This window comes from Carassius carassius, chromosome 34 (genome assembly GCF_963082965.1).
Source record: "Carassius carassius chromosome 34, fCarCar2.1, whole genome shotgun sequence".
NCBI lineage: Eukaryota > Metazoa > Chordata > Actinopteri > Cypriniformes > Cyprinidae > Carassius > Carassius carassius.
The window spans coordinates 20,705,259-20,733,016 of NC_081788.1; the positions used below are offsets into that span (position 1 = coordinate 20,705,259).

The following is a 27,758-nucleotide window of genomic DNA, read 5'->3' on the forward strand; positions in this document are numbered from 1 at the left end:
TTTGGCTCTGAGGAACGGTGTGTTACTGGGCTGAAACATGCCTGCACTCAGCAGCACTACTCTTTGTATTCATTATATTCTCGCAGCCCATATTATTATTTTCACAAGACCATAATGATAATAACAAATCATCAATTAATAATTAAGTGTTATTTGTGATCGTGGATGTTTGTGGAAGGCTTTAAGACCAAGCGGAATCCTCTGTTCCCGCCTCACAGCGCGCAGGACTCGCGCTCAGTGATGCAGCTTCACTGTCTGCGGTTTGACTTTACTAAATCAGATTGAGGCGAATACAACTTATTGATCATGAGACCAACATTTAGCAAGCAGGAAAACATTCATTCTACCTGAAGGAAGACGTATTTCATTGAGCTAATGCTGTTAAATAGATCAAGTCATTTTCAGATGCAATGAAAAAAAAAAAACCCTGGATAGTCTATATTAGGCCCAGGCTCTGCTCTGAAGTATAACATTTTAACGGATTAATCGCCTATTTTATTTTTGATTTTTTAAACACGCTAAAAAATAAATTAAGTTTGTCAGAGTAAAAAATATATAAGTCGTCTATTGTTGAATTTTAACGGATTCATCACTCTGTTTGCTGCATGTTTTTTTTTTTTTTTAACATGCTAAAAAATAAATCAGAGTTTGTGAGAGGAAAAAATATAAGTCAGGTATAAGTAGGGATGTGTACCGAAACCCGGTATTAAACTGGCCCCGGGGCTAAATCATGAAAGACCGTATCAGTAAGATCTGACGCTATCGGTTCTGCTTTCGGTACTGGAACAAGGGAAGAAAAATAATGTACTATGTATTTTTGCTTAATAATGTTATCGTGCACATCTTATCTCACCAAACATATCTAATGTGCGATTATATTAAGACGTTTGTCTGTGCGCTGCGGAGGCTGTCTGTCAGTCACACACACACACACCACAACGAGCACAGCGCACGCACACACATTAACTGTACGTAAACTCTTGCTTGATAATAAAGAGTGACGATGGCGAAGAGATTTGCTTAATGTTATCGTGCACATTTTATTTCACCAAACATTTCTAATGTGCGATCATATTAAGACTTTCGTCTGTGAGATCTGCGATTTATAAAAATAATAAAACCTATATTTCCCTCGAGACTAGTCGTGTTTGTGGTTGTTTTATTTTAAACGTGTCTGCTTCTATTTTAGCCAATTTATTTTCAATAAACTAAAACAAAAAGAATAATAAAAAAAAGAAAAACGAATGCAGCTTGTTATCAGACTGTAAAAAAAACTACGATGAAAAAGTCATGACAACACATTTTTAAGATTGGCTACTTTAACTTATAGAAATAATTTAAGCAATTTAATGCGTTTTTATACTAGTTTAAATCTGAATTTTTAATACTATTAAACTGAATTTAAAATCTCATGGAATTTTAAGTTTAAAAGGGTGAAAATGCCACAGTGAATATTAAATATAGCCTATATAACAGAAGACCTTGATTGCATGTTACCATGAAACTAACAGAATAATTCGATTTTTTTTTTTTAATTAACAAATTCATGTATAAAATGTGACAGCAACCTGTATATCAAACACTTTTACGTCGTCCACAGTTGAGCAACGTGAGAGGAAGGTATTGCGCAAGAGCGCACAAGTGAATGTGAAGAGAATTTTTAGGGGGTAGGAGGATTTTTTTATTCTTAAATTTTCATATGCAATGAAAAAAAATGGGATAAACACGAAATAAATAAGTAAATAAAATAAATTGATATACAGTATATCCACTTAGCTTACCTGTTGGGTTTACCTCTCTCATTCTGGACACATCCAAATGTTTCCATATTCGTGATGTTGCGTATTTGCAGCTAAACTATTATTTATTAGGTAAAATAGGCTTTGTGGTTCACGTGTGTTTCAGTATCGACAGAAAAATATTATAATGAGCAAAGATATGCCACAGTAGATCGCTGCTCATGCTGACCTGCGCTGTTTACAATGAATATGTGCGCGTGAGGCACCAGCGCATAAAACAGTTGAAATATACCATACTCAATTTTTGCTCACACAGTTAAGGCATAATTGGAGACAGTTTGAAAAATCAAGAACAATAGCAGTTAATAAGAATTATTGCTGTTAGTGCGGTCTTAATGCTGGACCGTTCTCATTTCGTTCCTCATATGGAACTTGAAGGATTTTATTTATTTATTTTTAGCTAAGAGTAAACCAGAATGAAAATATATATTTTTTAATCCGTGTGTGTGTGTTCCTATATATATATATATATATAGGAATATATATAGGAACACACACGGATTAGAACATTTTATATTTTTATTCTGGTTTGTTTATATATATATATATATATATATATATATATACCTAGTAATGACTGTTTAATGACAATAGCATGCAGTAAGACTTTTTAAAGGTCTTTTTTTTTACATTTTTACTGTAGCCTAAGACTATTCCACGTTTTTAAATTAACTCTTACTTTAAATTTTATAATGGTTTTTAAGGATGTTAAAATGTTATAATATAATGCTATTGATGTTTTACTTGTCCTTTCATCTTAGTTTACAAACCATCATTTTATTATTACAGTCAGTTCAAAATTCATCCCTTTGCGCCACCTGGCGGTAGTTAAGCGAATTATTTTAACACGCAACTGAATTCAGTTAATGCGGTATGCGCGGCATTAAAGCCCATTTAGCTTGTCCTCCTACTGTAGGTATCTGAACAGCTAAAAACACAAATATCAAATAACAAAAAACAATTATATGACAATATTCTTAAAAAAATTGGTGGATAACAATATATTATGATATATGAACTAGGGGTGTCGCGATATACCGGTATTGGCGATAACCATGATATTCAAAGCAACAATTATAGATATTGTGTTAATTTAGTGTGTGATGATATACCGGTATTAGCAATAACCGCAATATCATAATGAACAGTTCTCTTATGATAACACCACATGTAAATACTCCAGTGCCAGTACCTGGTTGAGCTCCCAGGTGGCAGTACTGTGCCTTAACGCTGACACTGTCACACAAGAAAGAGACACAGCGCTCGCAGCTACTCAGAGGAGAGCCGTGTTCATCAGAGTAAGTTTCCATTATTTTACTGGTCATAGAATGGGAAACGTTATATTAACAGCAGTTTTCTGTGTTCATATATTTGATTAAAGGGTGATTATTTTAATAAGTAACGCGTTTTCTTTACTCGTCTAGTTTTTGTATTTGCAATCAATACGGCCTGTGCGTAGTCACACTTTATTTCTTTGTTCAAATCTATTAACAGTTACACAATTAAAACTGATCTTGCTGCATTTAACTCTATAAAATGTTAAGTTTGTTCGCAGTGCCATGCACTGAATGCCTCATCTGCGGTCATTCTTCAATTAGGTTCATTAGTTAACATTAGTTAATTACATTAGTTAACATATATAAATAACATTAATAATAAACAATATTTCCACAGCATTTATTCATCTTAGTTCATGTTAATTTCAGCATTTACTAATGAATTATTAAAATCGCAAGTTGTGTTTGTAAACATGAATGCACTGTGAACTTACATGAACAATTACTCCATTTTTATTAACATTAACAAAGATTAATAAATTGTGTAATGTATTGTTCGTTGTTCATTCATGTTAATACATTATTGTTAATAAATGACATCTTATTGTAAAGTGTTACCAATAATATTTATTCATCATACTGTTGAACTTGACAGTATTTTCTCTCTTGTTATTTTATAGGAGCTGCAAAGAAAACAGAGAAAGCCAGTATCTTGTGCCCTGCATTTATCAGTATCAATATTATGTTCGTTGGGTGAAAAAGAAAAACTCAATAAACAAAGTAAAAAATCATTTGACTTATCTTTTCCCCTCCAAGGTTTCTATAGATATCACGATATATCGATATCGTGAATTATTATGGCCACAATAACCGTAATATGAAAAATCGAATATCGTGACAGCCCTGATATGAACAATATATATATATATTGAAGTTAGGCTTAGCAGTCATGAGTGAAAGCACATGCCCTCACCTGGAAGACTCCTTGGGCATCTGCCGCCACAGCCGCATGTAGAGGTGTGCGGCCCATGTTATCATGAGCATTGGCATCAGCACCAGCATCCAGCAGTCTCTTGGCGGCATCAGCTCGGGCGTATCGTGCAGCAAGGTGAAGGGCAGTCTCTCCAGTGCGATCTGTCTGGGAATTGAGTGACGCACCCTGGCCAATTAAGTCGGTTATGACGTTTGTGCCAGGCTCGTCAGCTCCACTTTCCTCCTCCTCATCTCCCAGCATGCTGCCACAATCGGGGCTGCTGCCAGTTCGTAGAGATGCCAGCATGAGAGGAGTGAAACCATCTTTAAGCATGAAAGAGAATACAGAGTAAGTCAAACTTTTAAAAGGGCAAAAATCTTCTTTTCTCATCTACTAAGGTTGTAAGAAAGAATCTGTCTATTAACCTGGTCCTTTAACATTGACATCTAGGCTGTCCATGTCTATGTCCGCTTGAGGAGGAGTGAGTGTGATGTCAGCGGCTTTGTGATGCTGCAGGGTCCACTCTCTCCTGTCCACTCCTCCATCCACTCCGACAGGAAGCAATGGCTTATCCTCCATCTGTGAGGTTGGAGGGGTCCATTCAGATTGATTTTAAACAAAGGGATCTGTTACTGTCATCTTCAGGGCTGTGGAGGTACTGTCTCTTACCCTAGGTTTTATAGTTAGATGATCCTCCTCTGACCAATGATGGGTAGAACTGCCATCCATCAACCCTCCATCCTGTGGCTTTTGCATGCTCCTGAAAAAATGGGAGGATAAAGGAAGAAGGATTGACTTAAGATGCCAACTGAAATCAACAGGTTTACATAAGCGTGTAAAAAAGATTCTGACTGTTGTTGCTTTTAAAGCATCATACTGAATATTCATTGTATCACATATGTGCTATAAAATAAGAAATATGAAATTGTCCACTCACACATTTTAAATAATAATAAAAAGTCTATAATATGTACAATATCAGTTGAAAGCACACAGCCACATAATCCCAATTTATTAACCAGGAACTTCCTATGACAACTTGAAGGCAGCAAATATCTTGAGAAAGTTGTGGAGTAAGGTACACACTTACTTCATGCCAAAATCATCCTGCCCCACTGGCTCCCTCCGCTTGCAGTCTTTCTTTGCCAGGAAGCCATCAGGAAGCCATAAAGTCCCATGCTTGCGTTTGCGCTTGGCAGCCAACACACCCAGCAACAAAATCAGCATGATGATAGCTGCAGCCACGGCAACCAGGTACAGGAGAGGAGGCTTGGAGGGTTCTGAACATATTTCAGCTGAGGTAGAAGAGGATGGTTAAAGTTTATAAAGAAGGAACAACACAGTGAAAACTAAAATTTAATTTGCTATGACCCGTTTTGGTAGTTCACTTACTGGCCACAGAGTAGACTGGGTACGGCAGCTCCGATATCAGGGACTCTGCGGCTATGAATGCTGCAGCCTGGTATGCACTGGAGATGCATTCGACCGAGTGCTGAGAACACTGTTGATTGTCAATCTCAAGGTGAACTTTTGATCTAAAGATATATCAAGGAGACATCCATAACCATGTTAATTTATACAAACGCCACAACATGAAGGTAAATAGCAAAAGGTTCGTTTTTGGGTGAGGGACATACCCAGTAACCTCCTTCTCCAGCTCTCGTTTTCCACGTTGCTTCATAGTGGCAACTTTGTTTTGAATTTCATCTTCCTCATTTCCATAGTATGGGTACACCATCGGCCTCTTATGCTCATCCAGCTTAAGTCGCAGGTTGGTGTGCAGGAGTGTCCCCAAAGAGCGCAGGAAACCCTTAATGTCACCCAAAAGCTCCTCGGGCTGCAGCAGCACCACGATAATCAGTGTACCTTCAGCCAGCTTGGGAGGAGTATCTGTGGCACAGTCCAGACCATCCCAGCCACATGCTTCTGTGTTGCAGCCCTGATTACAATGACCATTAGCATAATGATCCGCACAGTATCTGTCATATCTAAGGAGAAATGAGGGTAATAAATATTTATTATTATATATAAAATGGAAAAATATATATTTGCGGTCTTTAGTTTTTTTTAAATGTTTTTTCACAGAAGTCTATGCTAAACACATCCAAATTAACTGATCAAAAATACGTAAAAAAATTATAATATACATCTTTTTGTATGTATAATATTTGTGATGCATTATCTTTGCAAGTTTCTCAAAGATCAGAATCAGAATCAGAATCAGATGAGCAGTAATCCTCTAGAGTGTGTGAAATACAATGGTACACATACTTGCAAGTGCTTGGGCCTGCCGATGAACCTTTCTGGCATTCAAAGCTGTCAAAGAGGCAGCCTGCATTGTTACATTCTGGGTCACAGCGGCCATTATGGAATAAGTCCCAGCAGGGTACGGAGGCTGTGCAGTCCTTCCAGGGTTTGTCCCAGTGTAGCGTACAGTCGCCTCCATCCCACTCACATTCTAGGTTTTTACATTGCGGGTCACATACTTTGTCTCCTGCCCGCTGTTTGCACTCCACATATGGGCAGAAAGGTCGATACGTTTGACAGGTTGGCCCACTGAAGCCGGGTGGACACCGGCAGCTGAACTTGCTGGAATCATCTGGTATACAGGTGCCACCGTTTTGACACATGCAGAGGTTTGTGTTGCTCTCACAGTGCGGTCCAAAAAAACCAACTGGGCAGCGACACTGCAGGTGACCATTAATCTCCACGCACTGTCCGTCATTTTGACAGTGCAAACTGGCACAGGAGATCTCAAAAACACCACAGTTGAAACCGGTGTAACCCTGAAAGCGACACACAGAGGCCATTATAAAAAATAAACCAAATCATGTTGTTAGCTTACAACGAAATAACTGGGGGCTAGTAAGACAGCCGCAGTGAGTGAAAGAAGAGTGAAAAACGAGTTAAGAGGGAATCAGAGTTTCTCTTCATACCTGATTTATGCAGCTTCAGTCTTTAATGCAAGCATGAGAATAAGGAGAGAAATAAGCAGCCTTGAAAAAAGGAAACATTTTCACTCAAAGCAAAACAGAATAAAGCAAATATAATGCAGCCATTAAAGGTTGAAAGAGAAACGTTGGAAAGCACAGTAAGAGACATATTAGTGATTAAAATATCCTCCACCTCTCAGATAACAGTTAGTGAATATTCGATAAAGGCTAGATGTAGTTACCAAAATTAAGGAATGCTTCACAGTACAGCAAAAATCGAATTGCTTGCACATGCACACATACACACTACCATTCAAAATTTTGAGGTCAATAAGATTTCTATTTCAAATAAATGCTGTTTTTTTTTCTATTAATCAAAAAATCCTGAATATTAAGCAGCATTATTGTTTTCAACATTGATAATAAGAAATGTTTTTTGAGCATCAATACAGCATATTAGAATGATTTATGAAGGATCATGTGACACTAAATACTGGAGTAAGGATGCAGAAATTCTATTCAAAAGAATAAATTATATTTAAAAAAAATAACTATTTACATTTTTTGTTTGTTTCACAATTTACTGGTTTTACTGTTTGATCAAATAAGAGACTTAAAAACCTTAAAATCCCACACATTTTAACAGTTGTGTACATACACAAGAATCCTAACACTGCACTTACAGGTTGGCAGGTACAGGTGTATCCATGTAATGAACTTGTGTTCATGGCACATCTGCCATTGTTGTGGCATGGCTTGGACTTGCACAGATCTTCCATTAACTCACAGTGTTGTCCTACAGGGGGACGAAGAGCACAAAAGTGCATAAGAAAAACAATATAGTTCATTTGAACCAAATTAAAATAGCAACTTAGGCCCTGTTTACACTAATACGTTTTAGTTTTAAAATGCATAACTTTTGCTATGGTTACACCTATCGTTTACACTTCTCTGGCATTTTCGACCCTCGAAAATGGAGACTTTTGAAAATGCTGCAGACCCCATTTTAGTTTGAAAACTCCGCATAACTCAGATATTCTATGATTCTAAAAGAAGATCTCACCAGTATAACCGAGACGACAGCGGCACTGATAGTTATTGGTGAGCGGCACACAGTCAATGGTGCCAGATGGATGGCAAGGTCCAGAAAGACACTCGTTCACATCTCCCTCACAGTGCTCTCCAGTGAAACCAGGAGGGCAGGAGCAAGTGTACCGCCCCACACCGTCCACACACTGGCCACCATTCTTACAGTGTGCGCCGAACTCTGGGGCGCATTCATTCACATCCACCTCACATTGCAAACCTGCACAACAGAGAAGAGGTGGTCAGGGTACATTAAGATATCAGCATACCATCTGACCATTAAACATAATGCATAAAGAATCAGTCATACCTTTCGTGCCAGGAGGACATGCACAGGAGAAACCGTTGATCAAATCAATGCAGGTGCCTCCATTGCGACAGGGATTCGACTGGCACTCGTCAACATCATATTCACAATTCACGCCCTGATAACCTGCTTTACACTAATAGAGAAAGTGGGAGGTTTAGATATTAGAAGATAAATAGATTCCTTTATTGTATATTATTTCTATATACAATATTGTTTAAAAGTTTAGGGTTGGTGAGATTTGTTTTTGAAACAAAACAAAGTGAGATCAGTTGTACCTTGCAGTAATATCCACCCGTGTAGTCTACACAGGCCCCTCCATTTCTACAGGGGTTGGAGATACATTCATCAACCCCAAGCTCACAGTAACTGCCCATATAACCTTTCTGACACATACACTGGTGTGTGTTGTCTTTGTCGATACAACGCCCTGCATTCTCACACACCATGTCCAACCCCACACCTGGAGCATAACAGAAGTTACATTAAGAATTCAATCAAACCTACAGCTTAATCTTTATTACATTTTGTTGCATTTCAAAACAGTTAGTCAGTCTGTCTACTGTCTCACCCTTGTTTCTGGCAACAGCCTGGCAGGACATATTGGGGATGTCACAGTATAGGCCTGTCCAGCCATGCTGACAGCTGCATCTCCAATCCATCTCCTTCTGGATGCACGTACCTCCATTCAGACACTCAATTTTACTGCACAGGTTCACCATTGACTGCAGAATGTCAGGAAATTAATCAATCAACTGTATCACAGAACAATCGCTTACTTGAAACCAAATTTCAACACAAAAAATTACTCCAACTGAGTGTCTGGTATGTATTAGCTGATTCGAAAGAATATTTCATGTTTTAATGGCAATTTATTAGCAGATAGTCCAAAATATAGGCTTAACTCAACAACTAATCATTGAGGAACAACAGACCTTGTGACGGTAAAATCTAAGACTGAATGGATAGTTTTTACCTCACAGGTTTTTCCATTATACATCAGTGGGCAGGTGCAGTGGAATGTCCCCAGGCCATCTATGCAGGTGCCACCATTTTTACAGGGATGAGAGTCACACTCGTTCAGTTCAAACTGGCAGAACTGACCCAAAAAACCATGCCGACAGCGGCAGGTGAAATGGTTTATTCCATCCACACATGTTCCATTGTTGAGACAAGAGCTATGGAGTAAGAGTGAATGAATTAACATATATATGATACAGTGAAATACAACAATACCTGTATAATTTATATGGAAAACCTACGTCTCAGTGCAATCTGGGATATCACGTTCACAGTTGATGCCGTCATAGCCAGGCAGGCACTGGCATGTGTAGCTGTTAACGTAGTCAGTGCAACGACCTCCATTCCAGCAGGGATTGCTAGAGCACTCGTCCATCTCTTCCTCACAGCGCTCGCCATAGAAACCAGCTCTGCACTCGCACAAGTATCTACCCACTTTATCAACACACGTACCACCATTACGACATGGATCTGGAGAAGAGACCAAAGATTTAAATGACTCTGTTTTTCAAACTGGTGTCCAAAAACCACTAGTGGGCCACAAATGAGACGAAATTAAAAAGGTAGTTTTTAGCTCCCACGTCCCACGGAGGAGATGGAAGGATATAAAACTGGAGCGACGACAGTGAAGGACGAGAGAGGACCAGGCCTGGGTTTTAGTTTGTGTTTTGCTTTTTATTTGTCCGCAACAGTCGTCCGCGAGGGAGAAGGAAGGACGCGCTGCTGAAGATCCCTCGCCGCTGTGGTGAATCCGCGGTGCCATGGAGCAGGCGAGGAGGATGCCGCCATGGACGCTCGAGGCGGTGGGCTGGAGTGAGTTGCCGGGGACGGGCGAGCTCGCTGCCGGCCGCCCGCGATCTGGAGGGGCGGCTGCCGACCGTGAGGGAGCGGAGGAGTCGGCGCCGTTCACCAGAGAGCCGGAGCCTGCTGCCCTGTCCCCTTGAATGGGGAGGAGCAGGGAACGGGGGACTCCTGCCGGCTGCCCAAAACCGGAGGTGCCGTCGCCGTCCACTGGGTGGCGGAGGAGTGTCGTGCCGTCCGCCGAGGGCCGCCGTCCAGTGCCACCGCCAGGCACCGCGGAGGAGATCACCCAGGTGGTGGAGGGCCGAGCAGCAGTGTGTCTGGGAACCGGAATGTTTTTTTTTTTTTCTCTCTCCCCTCTCTCGTCTCTGTCGCTCCTCCTTCCATCCCTTTTAGATTAATCTAGATTGAAATGGCTCATTCGAATTCTGACGAAGGCATTCAGAATATGTGTGTTACCCAAATAAAATTGACAAACAGTAAGTCTTTGAAAAGGGGTTTATCAAGCTAGGTGGTGCATTAGAAAAGGGGCTCATCTCCTGTTTTCAAAATGCATCACAAAGTGCTTGAAAAAGCTGTAAACTAATTCCACATTACACAAGGTGCAAACAACCTTACGCCTAATTCACACATACTCTGTCTGCAGTGCGTATGTGTTTCGTATTTTTTTTATGCACCCATGTTAATGGATTCCAGTTGCGTTCCAGGAGCGTTGCATCTGCAGCAGTGCAGCGATCGTTTACGTACCGAGTAGCGGACTGCAAACGCGTCCTGTGTGAAAGCACGTCAAGTCCGTGCTGCACCACATACGTAACACGGACTGCATACGCACTGCAGACGGAGTATGTGTGAAACAGGCGTGAGCAGGGCCGTAGCTGGGGTCAGCGGGACCCGGTGAAGGTTGTACCAGTGGGCCCTGTTTGAAATTGTTTAATTTGTATGTTCATTTATTTTTATTTATTTGTGCTATTTACACAATGTTTAAGTTTTTTAAGTTTGTAGTTGTCAAGGTACAGAAACCAAATAATTAAATGTAAAATAGCACTGAATAGTCTTCAATGTAAAAATGAAATATACAATCAAACCTACATTTATTCATTATTACAGTTTTGCTATATATATATATAAAATTATATCTGGTGTCTGCATAATTTTTGGTTGGACTGTTAAAACTACAAAGTAATTCAGTCAAGAGCAGTGAGTGATTTTCATTTTCATTTTCTTGGATTAACATTACAGCAGCCAGTAGCTAAATTAGGCGAGGTCACTTTAAGAGACGATGAACGCATCCAATATAATACACATCCCATTTTTTTCCTCAACTGTTTACTTTCACTTAAGAAATAACTGACAGTTTTTTCGAGCATAATTTCCAAGGTGGATATTTTGACATATTTTGTATGTATTTGTCGGCACAAAGGCAAAAATAAGCAAATTCGGTGTTCAAGTGTTTTGAGACGCCTTTCTCTGCGTGAGCCCTGAACACCAGAACACCGCGAGTACTGAATTGTGCTCTTTCACATCTTTTTGTTTGTTCAAACTGCGATTTGTATTTGTTCGTTCAGGTGCAGGAAGGACTTCGAGGAGAACTTCGCAGAAGAGAGCTCGGTTCAGTGTCGCTGTCGATGATATACGGCTCTGTCTCTGCGTGCGCACCGAACACAGCGCGCGAGTAACCAGCTACTCTGTTCAGCTTTTACACGTCTTGTTTTTGAAAGCTTTAATGTTTAAATCGACAAACGGTAATGCTTAAAAACACGTGAAAAATATAAGCTTTCGTGACGATGCGCAGCAGTGGCCCGTCAACTGTCCTGAGCATCTTTTTAGGCTGGCCTCAGCCAGTCGGTTATATAAAATATCAAGGTGAACGTCATGAGCTTGCTTAGTAGGCTATAGACCCAGCTCCCAACCCAACTTTGAGAATAGATTAATGGCGATATTTTTTTTTATCGCCCGATAAGAGTCTCACGTTAACGCAGCACGTTAACGTCGATAACGGCCCACCACTAATATATATATATATATATATATATACACATATATACATACAATACATAATTTATATATTGCTTGGGATCAAACCATGTTTTAAAAACCTGATGTAAAACTTAATTTTATTTAGTCATTTAGCTGATCTCTGACCACTAGGCTACACTACTCTCCTTCAAACAGAGGATGTTAACACAAGGATGTGTTTACTATTCGTCACTCATGCACAACATGTGAATGAGTCTGTGTGGGAATGACACATACTGGAGCTGCAGTCATCGATGTTAGTTTGGCAGTTGACCCCACTGTATCCAGGCTGACACTCGCATCGGTAGCTGCCCACTGTGTTCCGACAATAACCTCCATTCTGACACGGGTTTTTCTTGCACTCGTCTATATCCTCTGTGCACTGAGCTCCTAAACACACACATCAGACAAAAAGTCTTGAAATGTTTTGGATAGAGTTTCATATATTAAATCTACTACTGGGAATGTCATGTGATCAAGGAAAAAGTGTTATATGTGGTTGTCTCAACATCAAAGATATTTTTAAGGAATAAAACAGAGACACACCCAAACAGAGACTCAATGCACGTACCTTCCCATCCGCTGTGGCACAGGCAGGTGTAGCTGGTGTAATCCAGGGATGGCTGACAGACCCCTCGTCTCTGGCAGGGCTGAGAATCACAGGGGACTAACTTATCCTCACAGTGTCTCCCTGAGAACCAAGCAATACAGTCAGTTGTGGATACATTTTAGAGCAGTGCTATTCAATTGGCGGCCCCAATCATCTTCGCACATATGCCTTGAATTGTTTTTGCACTAATTAGTTTGTCCACAAGGTGGCAACACTGGCCTGGGCCGTTGTTTCACAGCCAAAAAAGAAAAGGAATAGACAGAACAACAACAATCTCCTGGAGACCTCAAAATCAATAGATGGCAGCATTGACAAGTTCTAGTTTACTAGTCACTCTGGTATGAAGACAGTGTTATCGGTCATAACATCTGGTAAAAAATAGTACAGACACTGGATGAAGTTGATTTTGTTTTGCCATCATAGGAATAAATTACATTTTAAAATATATTACAACAGATAACAGTTATTTTAAATTGTAATAATATTTCACTGTATTACTGTTTATACTGTCTTTCAGAAACATTAAAATATCTTACGACCCAAACTTAAAACAGTACAGTAAATAATTATAATATTATTATTATGGTTTGGGACTATATTTTTATTAAACATATTAAATTTGACAATAAAATTGCTGATTCTGTAATTTAATCATTGTAAAAAACTGCAAACTGTAAATGTGTGTATCACCTGTGTAAGGTAGAGTGCAGTGGCAGATGTAGCTGTTGACTCCATCCACACAGGTTCCCTGATTTATACAGGGGTTTGAATCACATTCATTAATGTTTATCTCACAGTTGAACCCTGAAAGAGAAAAAAGGGCAAATCAGGGAGGTGAAAACTGAATTAAACAATTTCTACACTGTTTAGGAAGGTTAATGGATTACACGCCTTTACCTGCAAATCCACGGGCACACACACAGGTGTAGCCATTAAGACGGTCATTACAATTTCCACCATTCTGGCATGGGTTGGACTGACACTCATTTTTCTCTCGGTCACAGTTTTTACCCTCCCAGCCTGACTTACATGCACAAAGATACCTACACAGACAGAAAATGTGAGTAGTTGACATGAAAGAGATAACTGGCCATAGAAGAAAATGGTTTATGCTAAATCAAGTTATAGTGCCTCTTACAGCAATGCTAAGAATGCAACATGCATTTCCTATTTTATGAATTATATAGTGCTTATATAGAATTAAATAATGCTTATTGATCTCTTTCACAGAATATAACAGGAAATGGAATTAGGCTGTGCTACAAATAACCAGTATCGGTCTCTTTGACAGAATGGGTTGTAAGTTTTATCATTAAGATAAAAGCTGTTCCTACCCGTCCTGCTGATCAAAACACTCTCCATGCAGGCAGGGCATGGGGCTGCAGTGGTCTGCACCCGAGTGACACAGAGGACCATGAGTCCCAACTGGACACACACACTGAAACCCATTAACTTTGTCCACACACGTCCCTCCACTCAGACAGGGGTTCGAACTGCACTCATTTATCTCCTCGGTGCATCGCTCCCCTGAGGAGAAAGAAAGTGTAATTAATTAATAAAACTATTTTCAAAGTACTTAGTTCTGATCATGATTCATGAAAGAAACACATCTGCATGTGTGTATTTATGTATGTGCATGTGTGTGAACAAACCTGTGTATCCAGGTTTGCACACACATTTGTACTCATTAATTCCATCCTCACAGGTCCCGTGCTGGCAGGGATTACTAGCACAGTCATCATGGTTAATCTCACAGTTCACACCTACATCAAAGACAAATAACAGAATAGTCAATGGAAGCACAGGCAGGTGAAATAAATCTAATTTATACAGCAGCCTGTGAAAGGTCTCTAAAGAAGTCTCAGTAATCATACATTTTTTATGATTACTGAGTGCTTGTAGTAAGAGGATGTTTCCAGCAGGGGAGTGTAGTGAGCTTTGCTTTGTTTGTCGGACAGTATAACAGAGAAAAACAAATAAAAGAGTCTAATGCGCTTTATAGACATATTCTAACACTCAACACCAAAGTTTACATATCATGTACTTTACATAAAGATTAGCCAATAAAAATACAGATCACGCAGAAATCTCAAATGTAAAGTGACAAAAATAAGTCTAATTCTAAATGGTGGATAATAGTCATGATAAACTAAATTAAGAAAATGTTCTGTTATCATAATTAGGACCCCTTAAAGAGTCTTTAAGATGTAAAGATCAAGTGTGAGACTCACCTGAAGTTCCAGGCTGGCAGTTGCATTGGTACATGTTGACGAGGTCAACACAGCGTCCTCTGTTTTGGCAGGGGTCACTCTGGCATTCACGTATCTGCTCGCTGCAGATGGGGCCCATGTAACCTGGGTAACACTCGCATGTGTAGGTAGCAATTCCGTCTATACAATCACCATGGTGACAAGGTTTGGGTTCACAGTCATTAATGTTGTCCGTACACAATGTCCCTGTGAAACCTACAGAGACCAGCGTTTAAGACAAGGAATTAGTACAATAAGGTCAGTTCTCTGAGAACTTAGGACATTTCCTAATAACCTACAATGAGAAACAAATATTTTTTTAATTATGCAGCAATTTATTTTGTTTATTTTATCTATTTAAGTGCTATAAGAGATTTTTATAATGTTACCTTCAGCACATTCACACTCATAGCCATTAGGACGGTCGTGACACTTAGCCCCATTACGGCAAGGTGTGCTGGCACACTCGTCAATGTCAACTTGACACATTTCCCCAGTGAAACCTGTGGTCAAAACACACATTCAGTATCATGACAATGCACAGTATCTAACGCACATACTAAAGGTGCAGTATGTAAAATTGACAGTTTGCGGTTGAAATGGGTACTGCAGCACAAATTCAAAATATTGTTTCTCCTGCCCCCTCCTCCTCAGACTCAAAGCTCTCATGAGCTCTCATGAGTAATCATTTTTTATGATTACTGAGTGCTTGTAGTAAGAGGATGTTTCCAGCAGGGGAGTGTAGTGAGCTTTGCTTTGTTTGTTGGACAGTATAACAGAGAAAAACAAATAAAAAAGTCTTATGGCTTTATAGACATATTCCAAAACTCAACACCATAGTTTACATATCATGTACTTTACATAAAGATTAGCCAATAAAAATACAGATCACGCAGAAATCTCAAATGTAAAGTGACAAAAATAAGTCTCTCATGGGTTGCCAGATTGGATACACTCAACTAATTAAAACTGTATTAAACTAATACACACTATAGATCACATTGCTAATGATGGTAATATTTTTTAATGCTTTTGAAAGAATATGCACACACAAATGTAAATTCGCAAAGGCTTCATTTATTTGATCAAAAAAAAATAGTAATATTGTGGAATAACTGTTTTCTATTTTAATATATTTAAAAAATGTAATTTATTTCCATGATGGCAAAGTTAAATTTTCAACAACCAAATGGTTGTGCTCCTTAATATTTAGGTGTGTAAATTAGGGCTGCTCGATTATGCCAAAAATCATAATCATGATTATTTTGGTCAATATTGTGATCACGATTATTTAACACGATTATGAGGGGGCCACATGACCAAAACTTTATATGAGTGATTTATTTAAAGAAAGTGATACATATCAAATATGTATTTTCTGTAAATAAGGTTGCTATGACATCTACATTTTAGAGACCAGCGGAATTTCAAACAAACAAACAAAAAGTCCACAAAATTATTGAAAATTATTGAAAATAATTAAACTGTAAGTAATAAAAAGCAAAGGACTTTACTAAAAAGATACATATGAAACAAACTGTGCCTTAATGTTTATTTTATGCAAGTCTCAAGCAGTTTACAGCCTACTACAGAAATTAATAATCAAATGTAAAATAAAACAGCAGTCTTCACTGTAAGAATGAAACTTTTTTTGTTTCTTAAAGCTACAAAGGTCCTTCAATCAAGAGCAGTGTGTGATTATAGATTTGTCTTTTGTTGTTTGATTAATAAGCACACAGTAGCAGCAGGAAAATAGCCCGCTGTTACTTTAAGAGCCACACGGATCCAAATTACCGTAACACACGTATTTTCATTCTCAACTCTATACGTTCATTTATTACATGACCGATGAAGGTATACATGAATAGTCAGAATTTTGACACATTTTTGCATATATTTGAGCATTTAGGCGTGCACCTTGAGCTTAAAGATCACTTTGCATGTCCGTGTTCTGTTCCATCTGTAAATGCATACTCTTCCTGAGGAGCAGTGAAAGTTCTCTTTCACGCTTTTAAAAACATGAATAAATATACTTTTATAAATAAAGCATGTCCCATTATGCAAATGTCATGTAACATGATTTTACTGATTTGCACGGGAAATTGGGCTTTTATGGAGGAACGAAAGCACATCGCTACAAAAAGGGGGCGGAATGGGGCGCAATAATCGTTTTATCTCGATTATTGTATTTTCATGATCGTTGGAGGCCAAAATCTAAATCGAACCATTTTTTCAATTAATTGCACACCCCTAGTGTTAATAACATTAAAAATATACTAAAATAATCCAACTCATTATCAGATTATCTGACTGGCTAAAACAAACATGCAATCATGAAGTAAACTGAAATAATACATATATTTTTTTCTTCACCTACAATAACGTGGGCTAATCAAGTCAAGTCAAGTCAAGTTCACTGCACCTATGATTGTACTCACCTTGAGGACACTCGCAGACAAACCGGCTGACCTGGTCTAGACATCTACCGTTATTGAGACAAGGCGAGCTGGCACACTCATTAATGTCAATCTCACAGTGCAGTCCCTCAAAGCCTATGGTTGAAAACACACACACATACACAGTCACTAGATGAATACGAGGACATGGAGCCAAAATCATGTCATCATGCACCTGATTACAGTGTGTGTGTGTGTGTGTGTGTGTGTGTGTGTGTGTGAGTGTGCATGTAAGTACCTGGCATACAGATGCAGTTGTAATTTCCTATCTGGTCCAAGCAGGTGGCGTCATTCTGGCAGGGGTTGGAGCCACATTCGTTAATGTCCTGCTCACAACGTGGACCAGTGTAACCCCGAGCACAGTTACAGGTGAACGAGCCCTCTGTGTTCTTACAAGAGCCACCGTGCTCACATGGGTTTGGCCCTGTTGTGCCAAAAAAGAGTTAGAAAGTTTTAGGAAATATATGAAATGCCTAAAACACTATAATGTATGTGTAGGGAAAAGAGGATGAGAAATACAGAGACATACAAAGAAACAGACAGACAGAGAAAAGGAGAGTTGAAAGAGCTTCCTGCAAACTGTCTCACCGATGACACACTCGTCAATATCCTCTGCACACGTGCTGCCCTTGTACCCTGAGGGGCAGTTACAGTTGAACTTGCCATTGACAGGGTTTGTATCGCATTGAGCTCCCATCTTGCATGGGTTACTGGTGCAGGCATCATCAATGTGACACAGCAAACCTTGAGCATAGGAACAATTGCTAAGGTTACTACTACTTATCTGAGATGGTTTTATAGTGCACTACTTAAGAGAACAATCAAATTACAATGAAAAACTAACTATTTTAGAGATGCATTATTTCACTGTAAAACCTTGTTCTCTATGTTGTTGAGATTTGGTTTAAGAGTCATTTCTGCTCAAGACTGAAGCGATCAAGAGTAATTTCTATGGTGTTGTTTATACTGACCAGTTTTGCCAGGAGGGCAGCTGCAAACAAAGGAAGCCACGCGGTCGATGCAAGTGGAGCCAGCGGTGCAGGGCTCATTTTTACAGTCATCAATGTTTTCGGAGCAGTCAGGGCCACTCCAGCCATTCACACATACACAGTTGTAGCCGTTGCGTGTGTTACTGCATGTGCCTCCATTCTGACAGGCGTTTGGCTGCAGTCGGCATTCATCCACATCATCTGTGCAAAACTGACCTGGAAGTGAAAGGGTCAGTTTCAACAGTTTTCGTGAATCAATATCTGTGAGTCATCCACTAGCAGAAAAGGGAACAATGGGAAACAGACACACACAAACAAACAAACACACAGAGTATATAAGTTGTTTTCATACCAGTCCATTCAGGTGGGCACTGGCAGTTGTAAGTGTTCACTCCATCCATGCATGTGGCTCCATTCTGACAACGGTGATTCGGACAATCATCGATGTTTATCTCACAGTTTGTCCCATTAAAACCTGATCACAGGAAAGTCAGAGAGAAAATTTCCTGAACAACTCACTCTCAATCTCAGGTATCAGTAATACAAAGGTGCTCTGTCTCACTTTGGCATTATTAAACATAATTACTCAACTTTAAAGCAATAACAGACATTTCTCACGGCTCCTATTCACCGCCTGAGGTGAGAGAGGGGTTTTGGCCTGTTGCTGTGTTTTGCCAGTATGGCACTCTTTAAATGCTGATAAACTGATAAAGTTAAAGTCTCTCTGTGTGTTTTAGTCCCAAACAAACACAGATACAACCAGCAACTGTTCAATGAAGAAACAGGACAGTTGGTTCTGATTGAGATTAAATGAAGCTGATAGACAGTCACAACAGGCACAAGAGAACTTGACTGTAACTACAATTAACCATTACTAGCCAAAAGTGTCTATTCAAATTCTACTGCATTTTCTTTTTACATGTGAAATGACTAGAACACCCATTTCCTATGCAGTGACATTTCACATTTCGGGAATGCTTGAAAATCGGTTAGTTGTTTTAACCGGTTTATCACCCACTCCTACTTATGCTGTGGTAAATTCTCATCAGACACTTGTCTGTCTGGCTCAGGTCCAAGTGGGTGCTGACATAATCATTGGATGAGTTGTGACATGTTTGACTAACATGTTTCAGTTGCATCTGAACAAACATAGCTGCTGTTCGAATTCTTTTTTTTGCTTTGATAAAATAGATTTTTTTTCCTCTCCAAGGGGACTCACCTGGCAGGCAGTGGCATATATAAGTTGTGTCTGTCATCTGCCGGCAGGTCCCACCATTGAGGCAGGGGGATGGAAAACACGGCACGTAATCTGTCTCACAGTGGGGGCCGGTAAACCTGGGTTGGCAGTTACATCGATATGAGCCTGGGGTGTTCAGACACATGCCTTCGTTCTTGCACACAGGTGGGGAGAAGGCACACTCATCAGTGTCATTGAGACAATGAGGGCCATGGTAACCAGGAGGACAGGTACAAGAGAATTCATGATTGGGCAGAGCATGGCAGATACCACCATTGGCACACGGGCCGGACAGACATGTGTCCTCTTGCTCACAATGCTGACCTGAGGAGAAAATATCACCGTAGAACAAAATCAATAACAAAACAGTCAATATGTGAATACTTTACTACAATTTTTTTAATGCTTTCAAAGACCTTTAAGCTGCCATGAAGTGAGAGAGAGATCTGACCTGTCCATTCACGGGCACACTGGCACTTGTACTGGTCGTTGGGGAGAAGTGAGCACTTCCCCCCATTGGTGCAAGGGTTGTTGGGGAAACAAGTGGAGTTTTTCTGGATCTCACAGCGCTGGCCTGCAAAACCCAGAGGACACACACAGCTGGGGCTCCCAGGTATGCTGGCCACACTCACGATGCATTCTCCTCCATTCAGACAATATCCCACATAACATGGGTCTTTGTGCTGACAGTACTCGCCTAAGAAACCAGGAGCACACCTGAAACGATATTAATCGGGGACAGTAAAGGACCATTCACACCAAGAGCAACAATAATAACTATAAACACAACAATAACTATATTTGCGTCCACACCAATGAACGATAACTGTTTATTTTAAGCTTGTTCGCTGCAGTTACCAAGTAATGAAAGTGCATCTAGGTGACCTGATGCTGCTGCTTATGTTTCGCAAAGACACCAAAAGAAAAACAGCTGCTTTTGGGTACATGAGATCCTTCAAAGTCGAAAGGAGTTTGGAGAATTCGTCCCTCTGGTTAGAGAGTTATCATCTTTTAAAGAGGAATTTTATTCATACTTGTGTATGAGTAAGTTTCTCTGCTGAGAAATGTATCGTCTTTTAAAGAGAAATAAAGCATCCATCACAACTTGCTAAAATTTTTATGTGGAGCTGAATTATAATTGAAACATTTCAAGCACACAGAAATAAACAAAACACCGTCATTTGCATAACTGTTAATTAAAAACCATTAGAAACTATTGAAGGGTTAGGGTTAGCAAAAAAAGAAAGAAAAAAGAAAACAACAACTGCAAATTTGCATTTGCATTTTTTCTGTTTATTTTGATGTAGCTATATATTACATATCCACAAAAATGTTACTATGAGCGCAGTCCAAACAAAATACCAAACCCAACTGTATGCATATGTAATTATATTATTTTAAAAACATATTATATTTAAAATGGGATGGGATGCCATATTGAGGACAGAATGAGGGAAATGGTAGATCTTAAACCATACAGAATGAGTTTTATATCAGTATGACAGTGTACAATGATTTTTTATGAGACAATGAGGTGCATTTCTCCTCCGCCTCTTCACTGCAGCTCTCCAGAGATTTCAGCACATGACCAGTGACAAAGAGAAAATTACATGATTGCAAAAAAAAATTGAACGGGAAAAAACCCTGTCTGTCCTTCTGTCTCATTCTCTCTATCCATTCAACCATCACCCTCTCTCCTGCTGAACTTTTTAGTTTTTGATAATGTTTAACTGTCACTGTCTAGTGACATCACAAACATAGACTTCCCCAAAAAAGTGTTTGAATGAGAGAGAAAAAGTGAAACATTTTCTTTTCAACTTATTTTCAGTGCCATGTAAAGTTTTCTTGTGTGTGACACACTACGGCCTGCTGCCATGCAGGTGCCGGTCTCCCAGATGATGGTCAGGTAACACAGATGAAGGATAAAAAACCCTTTGAAAAGGTTTGTGTGTGTGTGTGTGTGTGTGTGTGTGTGTGTGTGTAGTCGCGCCCGTATGACTACATATGCACACCTACTTGTTTTCAAACAATTCCAAACAACCCATATCCCAAAGTGTGTCTCTTAAGGTTATACACAGAACACACACATGCAAACTGTTGCAGCTGAAATCTTGGCTCAAGATCAGTCATTTCAACCACACACAGTACAAAATTAAACAATGGTGGGTGATATGAGAAAATGAGCAATGATTTTGATTCCATGATATTGGTTTATTTTTCTTGCCAATTAGTGACATGCAAAAGTCCAACACGCATTGTGATTTTGTTCTTCATATTTTCATTTTGGTGGCATATTTCACATGTGTCAACACAAAGATGTCTACATCATCTACAGATGTGTCTATTTGTTATCCTTCATGCATTTTGTTCCACCCTCACCATCCTATTTGTAATCTGCATTCTCCACCATAAAATGAGGTGCAAGAATGGCATAATTTCGCATCCTGTGTCTGGTCTCACTAAACAAGCGTAATTTGGCTCTCTTTTCCAGCTGTGTGTGTGTGTGTGTGTGTGTGTGTGTGTGTGTATGTGTGTGTGAGTTTGTGGGTAAGAATACACCCACGGCGACCCTCTGGTCACGAGATCACAGCAGTGCTGACACTCAAACAACAACAAACAGCTTAAAAAATGGCACATGCAAACAGCCTGGACTCAGGGGAACAGGCCTCTTTCAGACAGCTTTGTCACTTTATAATATTCAAAGACAAGAAGGGATTTTCACTTTATCTCCCCCAGGGAAAAGCTTATTCAGACCTCCATTACCATCCAAGAGTCACAGACATTTCAGCCCTTTAAAACATAATAAATGCTCTTAATTGTCTTTATTTATGACCGTCTTGGTGATTTTTATACCAAAAAATCTTCAAAAGTCCTAAAATCTAAAAACCAAACCTCAACAAGATAATTAGCCTACTCTGAGAGCCAAACTCATCTATAGGTTTCTTTGTTATCCTTCATGCATTTTTCTCTTTTTCCCTTCCTCCGTCTCCCCCTCATGCTCGCTCTTTCTTCTGAGGTGTCAGATTTCTACAGATGGTTCATATTAGCGCCCCTTTCTTTGTCTGGCTCACTGACCTCTTCATGTCCCATCCACAGGGCCTGGGGTGATTGGGTGGGGGAAAAACTTTCTAGTTCATTTTTTTACGAAGCACCTCATCAAGAATTTGATTTCAACCCACTCACTTCCTCGTACAAAAAACGTCACCTTAGAGTTTGTCCCCCACCTCCATGGTACTGAGATTATCTAATCTGAACGAGCCGAGGGTCGAGTGTTCTTCACCAACAGTGGGCGAAATGTAACGGTTTCAAATCACACAAAGGGTCATTAAAAATGCTTCTTCTCATCCTTGCTCCCTTCTTTCTTGAGGAAAAGAGCCAGCCATATTTACAGAAGCAGTCGGCCCTCGTCTACATCCTCAGCTTTCTCTAATTTTCACTAGAAAACCCAACGACCACAGAGAAAACAGAAGGAAAAAGAGTGGAGGCTGGGGGAGGGGTGTAAAATGAAAAGAGTAACACAGACAGGGAGGGCTGAACCACAGAGAGGGACGAGAAAGGGGAAAAGAAAAGAAAGAAAGAAAAAAAGAAAGAGCAAGTAACATTTCAAACAAGTAAAAGTAAAAAGCAAGTTTTGTTTCTCCTTTCTACCTTTTTTGACAAGAAACAAAAAAGTAGAGGACAGAAGGAGGGCAGGGTGGAGTAGACAGAAGTGCTGTGGTGAGACTGAGTGTGACTTTAAATACATATGTGCTGTAAAATCTGATCTGAACACAGCATGTCTCACTGAAGGGAGGGATCTCTGCTCTTTATATACTCCTCCTTAAAATACTCTTCCTCCCTACTCTCTTCTATGGTCTCTTTCTTTTCATTTCACTTGGTTACTGTACCATTTTCGTCTGTGCTTTGATGAAAAGCTTCATTGTGCTAGTGTTATGTCTGAGCTCCAAAACACACACTGAACAAATCTGGACTTAACAAAACTTGGCTGAACAAATCCACAGCTGTAATGGCAGAGAACACAAATTAAGTGAGCCAATTTAAACTAGATATATAAATAATTCAATTTAAACACAAAAATTATTGTAATATTATTAAAAAAACAAAAATTTAAAAATAATTTAATAATGTAATAAAACATTTTCAACTCGAATAGCATAAAAGTACCTTGATCAGACACATCTTACTGATGTTTTCAGACATTGTAATGGTTTCAAACCGGTTTACCCCAATAAAGATAATTATCTACAATTTTGGTAATTTGGGGTACCTTTGTTCTAGATGACAGGAAAGGTGGTCTTTATATATCCCCTGGAGGTCATGGGGTCAACAACACACCCATCTACACAATGATGGCTTTACCAAAAGAGCTGACTAACCATCGTTAGCTTAACAGATGGAAACATTTATCATGTCGAATCTAGAACATCATGTGACCTCCAAACAATTACAAGTTTTAATCTTACTTATTGGTTTGTTTGGTAAGAGACAACATTGAAGTTTGTTTCATATTTTGAATATCAGCAAACACCACTATCCATAAATGGAAAACTTCTAAGATATACTTTCCAGGAATCTTCATGCAATGTAATGCTAACACGCTCTAACTATTAGAGTTGTTAGTTAGTTAATTACTTGCCATTTACCAAAGGGACCTCAATCCAAGAGCCACATGGTGCTGTAATTGTAGGGCCGATTCCCCTGAAGCAACGTACGGTTAAGTACCATTCTCAAGGACACAATACTGACAAGGCACCTGCTCAGGACTGGACTCACAACCTTTGTGTCAGGAACCCAGATTCTTAATCATTACAGATCTCCCTCCACCACAGTACAACAGTGAGGAAACACTACAAAAAGACAGAGAAATCACAGCCAAACCTGTATGCTGGGTAACCTAAAACCTCAGCAATGTTAACACCCCAAGTTATGTGTGTGTATATGCGTTTGTGTGTGCCACTCTTCTCATAATCATGTCATCTATTCGTCACTCAGCTCTACATATCAGCACGGAGTGTTGTGGGTTTAGGCCCTGGTTGTCACATTTCTCACTACTGTGTGAGGCCTCCAGCAATAGGAAACATTTGTGAGAATGTTTTCAATTGACTCATGTTTGGCTTGATATGGCAAGGCCCTTTCTGGCCTGCAGCAGTTGTTCACTTAGATTAGTTGGCAAGGATGAGAAACTATGATAAAGTGTTTCATACCAGATTGTGGTTCAAACACATATCCATGTTCACACTTCAAACTACAGGAAATCAAAACTAGACTTAAAAAGGCCTCTCTTTGTAGTGATATGTGCAAAAAAGATGAAAGAAAAAAGACAGCATGTGTGATGAGTGGGATGGGGCCGAGAGACGTGGGAACAGAGCGAGGCCGGTGGAGTGATTGGAGATGAGCGACACCTGTTCGACCCACCGGTCTCGAGTCCCACGGAGGAGATGGAAGGATATAAAACTGGAGCGACGACAGTGAAGGACGAGAGAGGACCAGGCCTGGGTTTTAGTTTGTGTTTTGATTTTTATTTGTGCACGTCAGTCGTCCGTGAGGGGCTGACGAGCTGTTTTGTCTTTATTTTGATTATTAAGATATCATTTGATTGTCCGCCGGGTTCCCGCCTCCTTCTTCCTGATGATTATGAAGGTTTTTATGGTTACAGCATGTTAACTGTGTGATAAACTTTGTCTCTTTTGTACAAGTGAGTTCCTGTGGATATATGGGATAAGGCAGAGAATATAAACGACATCCAAAACTGTTTAAATGCTCCTGTGGCTCAAGTTGTATACAAGCAATGCTGCAAAATTGCTTCGGATTAAAAAATGCCTGCCAAATGAATAATTTAATTGTAAACTACTAGTTCATGTGTATGATTTTACTAAGTTATACTTAGGGGACCAAACTGTTCCCAGAAGTCACACAAATCTGGCAAACCCTCCCTTAATAAGACACTCTCAAAGATCTTGAAAAAATGTTTTCTTTGTTGTACTTTAAATTATTATTTTTTTACTAATTATTGCAAATATGCATTGCTAAAATTACATTACCATTTTTAAATGTCAGTGATTTTCAATAAATCTTAGAAATGGGTTCAGCTAAATAAAGCTAATCTGCAGTAATTAAAAAATAATCCCCCAGAATGTACTTAAATTTAACATTTTAATATTGAAATATTGATCTTGTTGAGCTAAATTGGCAATTGTTGAGCTTTCATTCCGCCATACAACAAGCACAAATTTAGCCAAACTTCCCCTCCAATTTGTGGATAAATTGTAATGTCAAATTCCTGTAAATTCTGGATTAACCATATTCAACAACAAATGCAAAACAATTTACTCAAACACCTCTGCACACACAAAATGTTTAATACATGTCCTCACTTAGGTCAGATAGCTAAATGTGTGCAGAGGTGTTTGAGTAAATCACCACTTTTGCTTGCCACTCTTCACACATAGCTGAGTTGTTGACTTTAGTTTGAGTACTATATACAGAATTTGGTACATGTTCCTGAAGCGCCTCTCTCTCGCTGACTCTCTCCCTTTCTCTGTCTCTCTTTTATGACTAGAGTTTCTGGTTGGCAGACACTGTTCCTGAGGTCATCACATTTTGAATGTGACTTTGAAACAAATCAGCTCAGCCTGTAGGCCCACAGAGAGACAGGAGAAAGAGAGGTGAAAGAAGGACAGGGATGAAATGTGGTTAGAATAAAAAAAAGAACAATACAGCATGTTAAAAGAAGGGATAATATAGCTCAAAGATTAAAAAGAGATGAAGTAATACTGAAAAACGGAGCCAAAAGTTCATAAAGGAACACAGGGCTCTGAGAGAGAGAGAGAGAGAGAGAGAGAGAGAGAGAGAGAGAGAGAGGTATTAACAGGGTAATCTCTTTCTCTACCTCCTCTATCTCTCACCAGCAGACAGACACATCTCTGATTTCACACTCTTGGGTGCTAAAATACGTCTCCATACTGCTCTCCTCTCCCTGCAGGGACATTCTGCCTGTCAGATCAAACAAATACCAAGCTGGTATCCACTCTCCCTTCCGAGAGAGGGAGGAATGGCTGAAGGGAAGGGGGGAAGGAAATGAGGGGTAAACGATTAATACATTTGCACCCCTCACGCAGGCCAAGACAAAGAGACCTTGTTTGATGTGGAAGAGGGAAAATATAATTCTGGGCAGAGAAAGGTAGTGAGATCAGGTATTCAAGGCAGTCTCACTTCTGCTCTCAAAACATACGCACACGCACACACACACACACACACACACACACACAGTCAGCTATTCTCTTACTGCTAACTCACTTGCTCTGGCTAAGACAGGCACAGATCCATTTGTAAGTTGCAAAATACTGTGTCAGGCCTAGGGCCTTGTCCACACTAATACGTTTTCCTTTTTTAAAACAAATATTTTTCTCTCTGTATTTTTTCTTCTGTCCACACTGAGACTGTGTTTATGTCAGGGAAAACTGAGCTTTTAGAAAATGCTCTTCAAAGTGGATTAATTTGAAAACGCTGTTTTCGTGTTGTAGTGTGGACTGTGAAAACAAAGTCTTTTAAAAACAATAACGCATGTTTAGTCATGACGCATATTGCACCAATAGACATCTATATTTATACTATACTGTGTATAATTATGCCTGTTATGTGCTGTTCGCTTTCACACTGTAGCTAAAAATATTTACCTTTTACACTCTTCATGTTACAGTCCTAAAAATATGGCAAAAAACTAACTCATAATTGCCGTTCTATGAAAATATGAGGGCAGTTGCATTTTTGATTAAACATGAGTGAGTGCAACATGGACGTGTCAGAATTAAATTATGATATTTCCATAAATAAAATTATCCTGCCAGAAGAACTGTGTAAAAACTTATTATTTTAAACTTTTGAAAAATGCTTGAAAACTAACGTGGATGGAAAATTGGAAAAATGTAGACATAGCCTAGAATAGCTTCTTTGATCTAGGTAGGGATGTGCAAAAAAAAAACTGGGGTTGGAAGGACTGTAATTT

The 27,758-nt window shown here is 39.4% G+C and overlaps 1 protein-coding gene across 1 annotated transcript in view; it reads right to left on the reverse strand.

The window, feature by feature from the left end:
- Positions 1 to 27,758, reverse strand: part of LOC132114696 (neurogenic locus notch homolog protein 2-like) — a 73,233-nt gene that overhangs the window by 12,972 nt on the left and 32,503 nt on the right. Inside the window, exons 3-31 of the mRNA XM_059522967.1 lie at positions 20,205 to 20,470; positions 19,736 to 20,077; positions 18,869 to 18,991; positions 18,499 to 18,732; positions 18,116 to 18,271; positions 17,766 to 17,951; positions 17,510 to 17,623; positions 15,461 to 15,574; positions 15,054 to 15,287; positions 14,475 to 14,585; positions 14,157 to 14,349; positions 13,720 to 13,865; positions 13,513 to 13,626; positions 12,784 to 12,903; positions 12,450 to 12,602; positions 9,638 to 9,866; positions 9,352 to 9,553; positions 8,947 to 9,100; positions 8,654 to 8,838; positions 8,379 to 8,511; positions 8,046 to 8,288; positions 7,666 to 7,778; positions 6,321 to 6,835; positions 5,687 to 6,037; positions 5,442 to 5,584; positions 5,140 to 5,344; positions 4,719 to 4,809; positions 4,475 to 4,628; positions 4,050 to 4,372 (exon numbers count right to left, since the gene is read on the reverse strand). Of these exons, the coding sequence (XP_059378950.1) occupies positions 4,050 to 4,372; positions 4,475 to 4,628; positions 4,719 to 4,809; positions 5,140 to 5,344; positions 5,442 to 5,584; positions 5,687 to 6,037; positions 6,321 to 6,835; positions 7,666 to 7,778; positions 8,046 to 8,288; positions 8,379 to 8,511; positions 8,654 to 8,838; positions 8,947 to 9,100; positions 9,352 to 9,553; positions 9,638 to 9,866; positions 12,450 to 12,602; positions 12,784 to 12,903; positions 13,513 to 13,626; positions 13,720 to 13,865; positions 14,157 to 14,349; positions 14,475 to 14,585; positions 15,054 to 15,287; positions 15,461 to 15,574; positions 17,510 to 17,623; positions 17,766 to 17,951; positions 18,116 to 18,271; positions 18,499 to 18,732; positions 18,869 to 18,991; positions 19,736 to 20,077; positions 20,205 to 20,470 (5,647 nt within the window). The remainder of the gene's footprint in view (positions 1 to 4,049; positions 4,373 to 4,474; positions 4,629 to 4,718; positions 4,810 to 5,139; positions 5,345 to 5,441; positions 5,585 to 5,686; positions 6,038 to 6,320; positions 6,836 to 7,665; positions 7,779 to 8,045; positions 8,289 to 8,378; positions 8,512 to 8,653; positions 8,839 to 8,946; positions 9,101 to 9,351; positions 9,554 to 9,637; positions 9,867 to 12,449; positions 12,603 to 12,783; positions 12,904 to 13,512; positions 13,627 to 13,719; positions 13,866 to 14,156; positions 14,350 to 14,474; positions 14,586 to 15,053; positions 15,288 to 15,460; positions 15,575 to 17,509; positions 17,624 to 17,765; positions 17,952 to 18,115; positions 18,272 to 18,498; positions 18,733 to 18,868; positions 18,992 to 19,735; positions 20,078 to 20,204; positions 20,471 to 27,758) is intronic.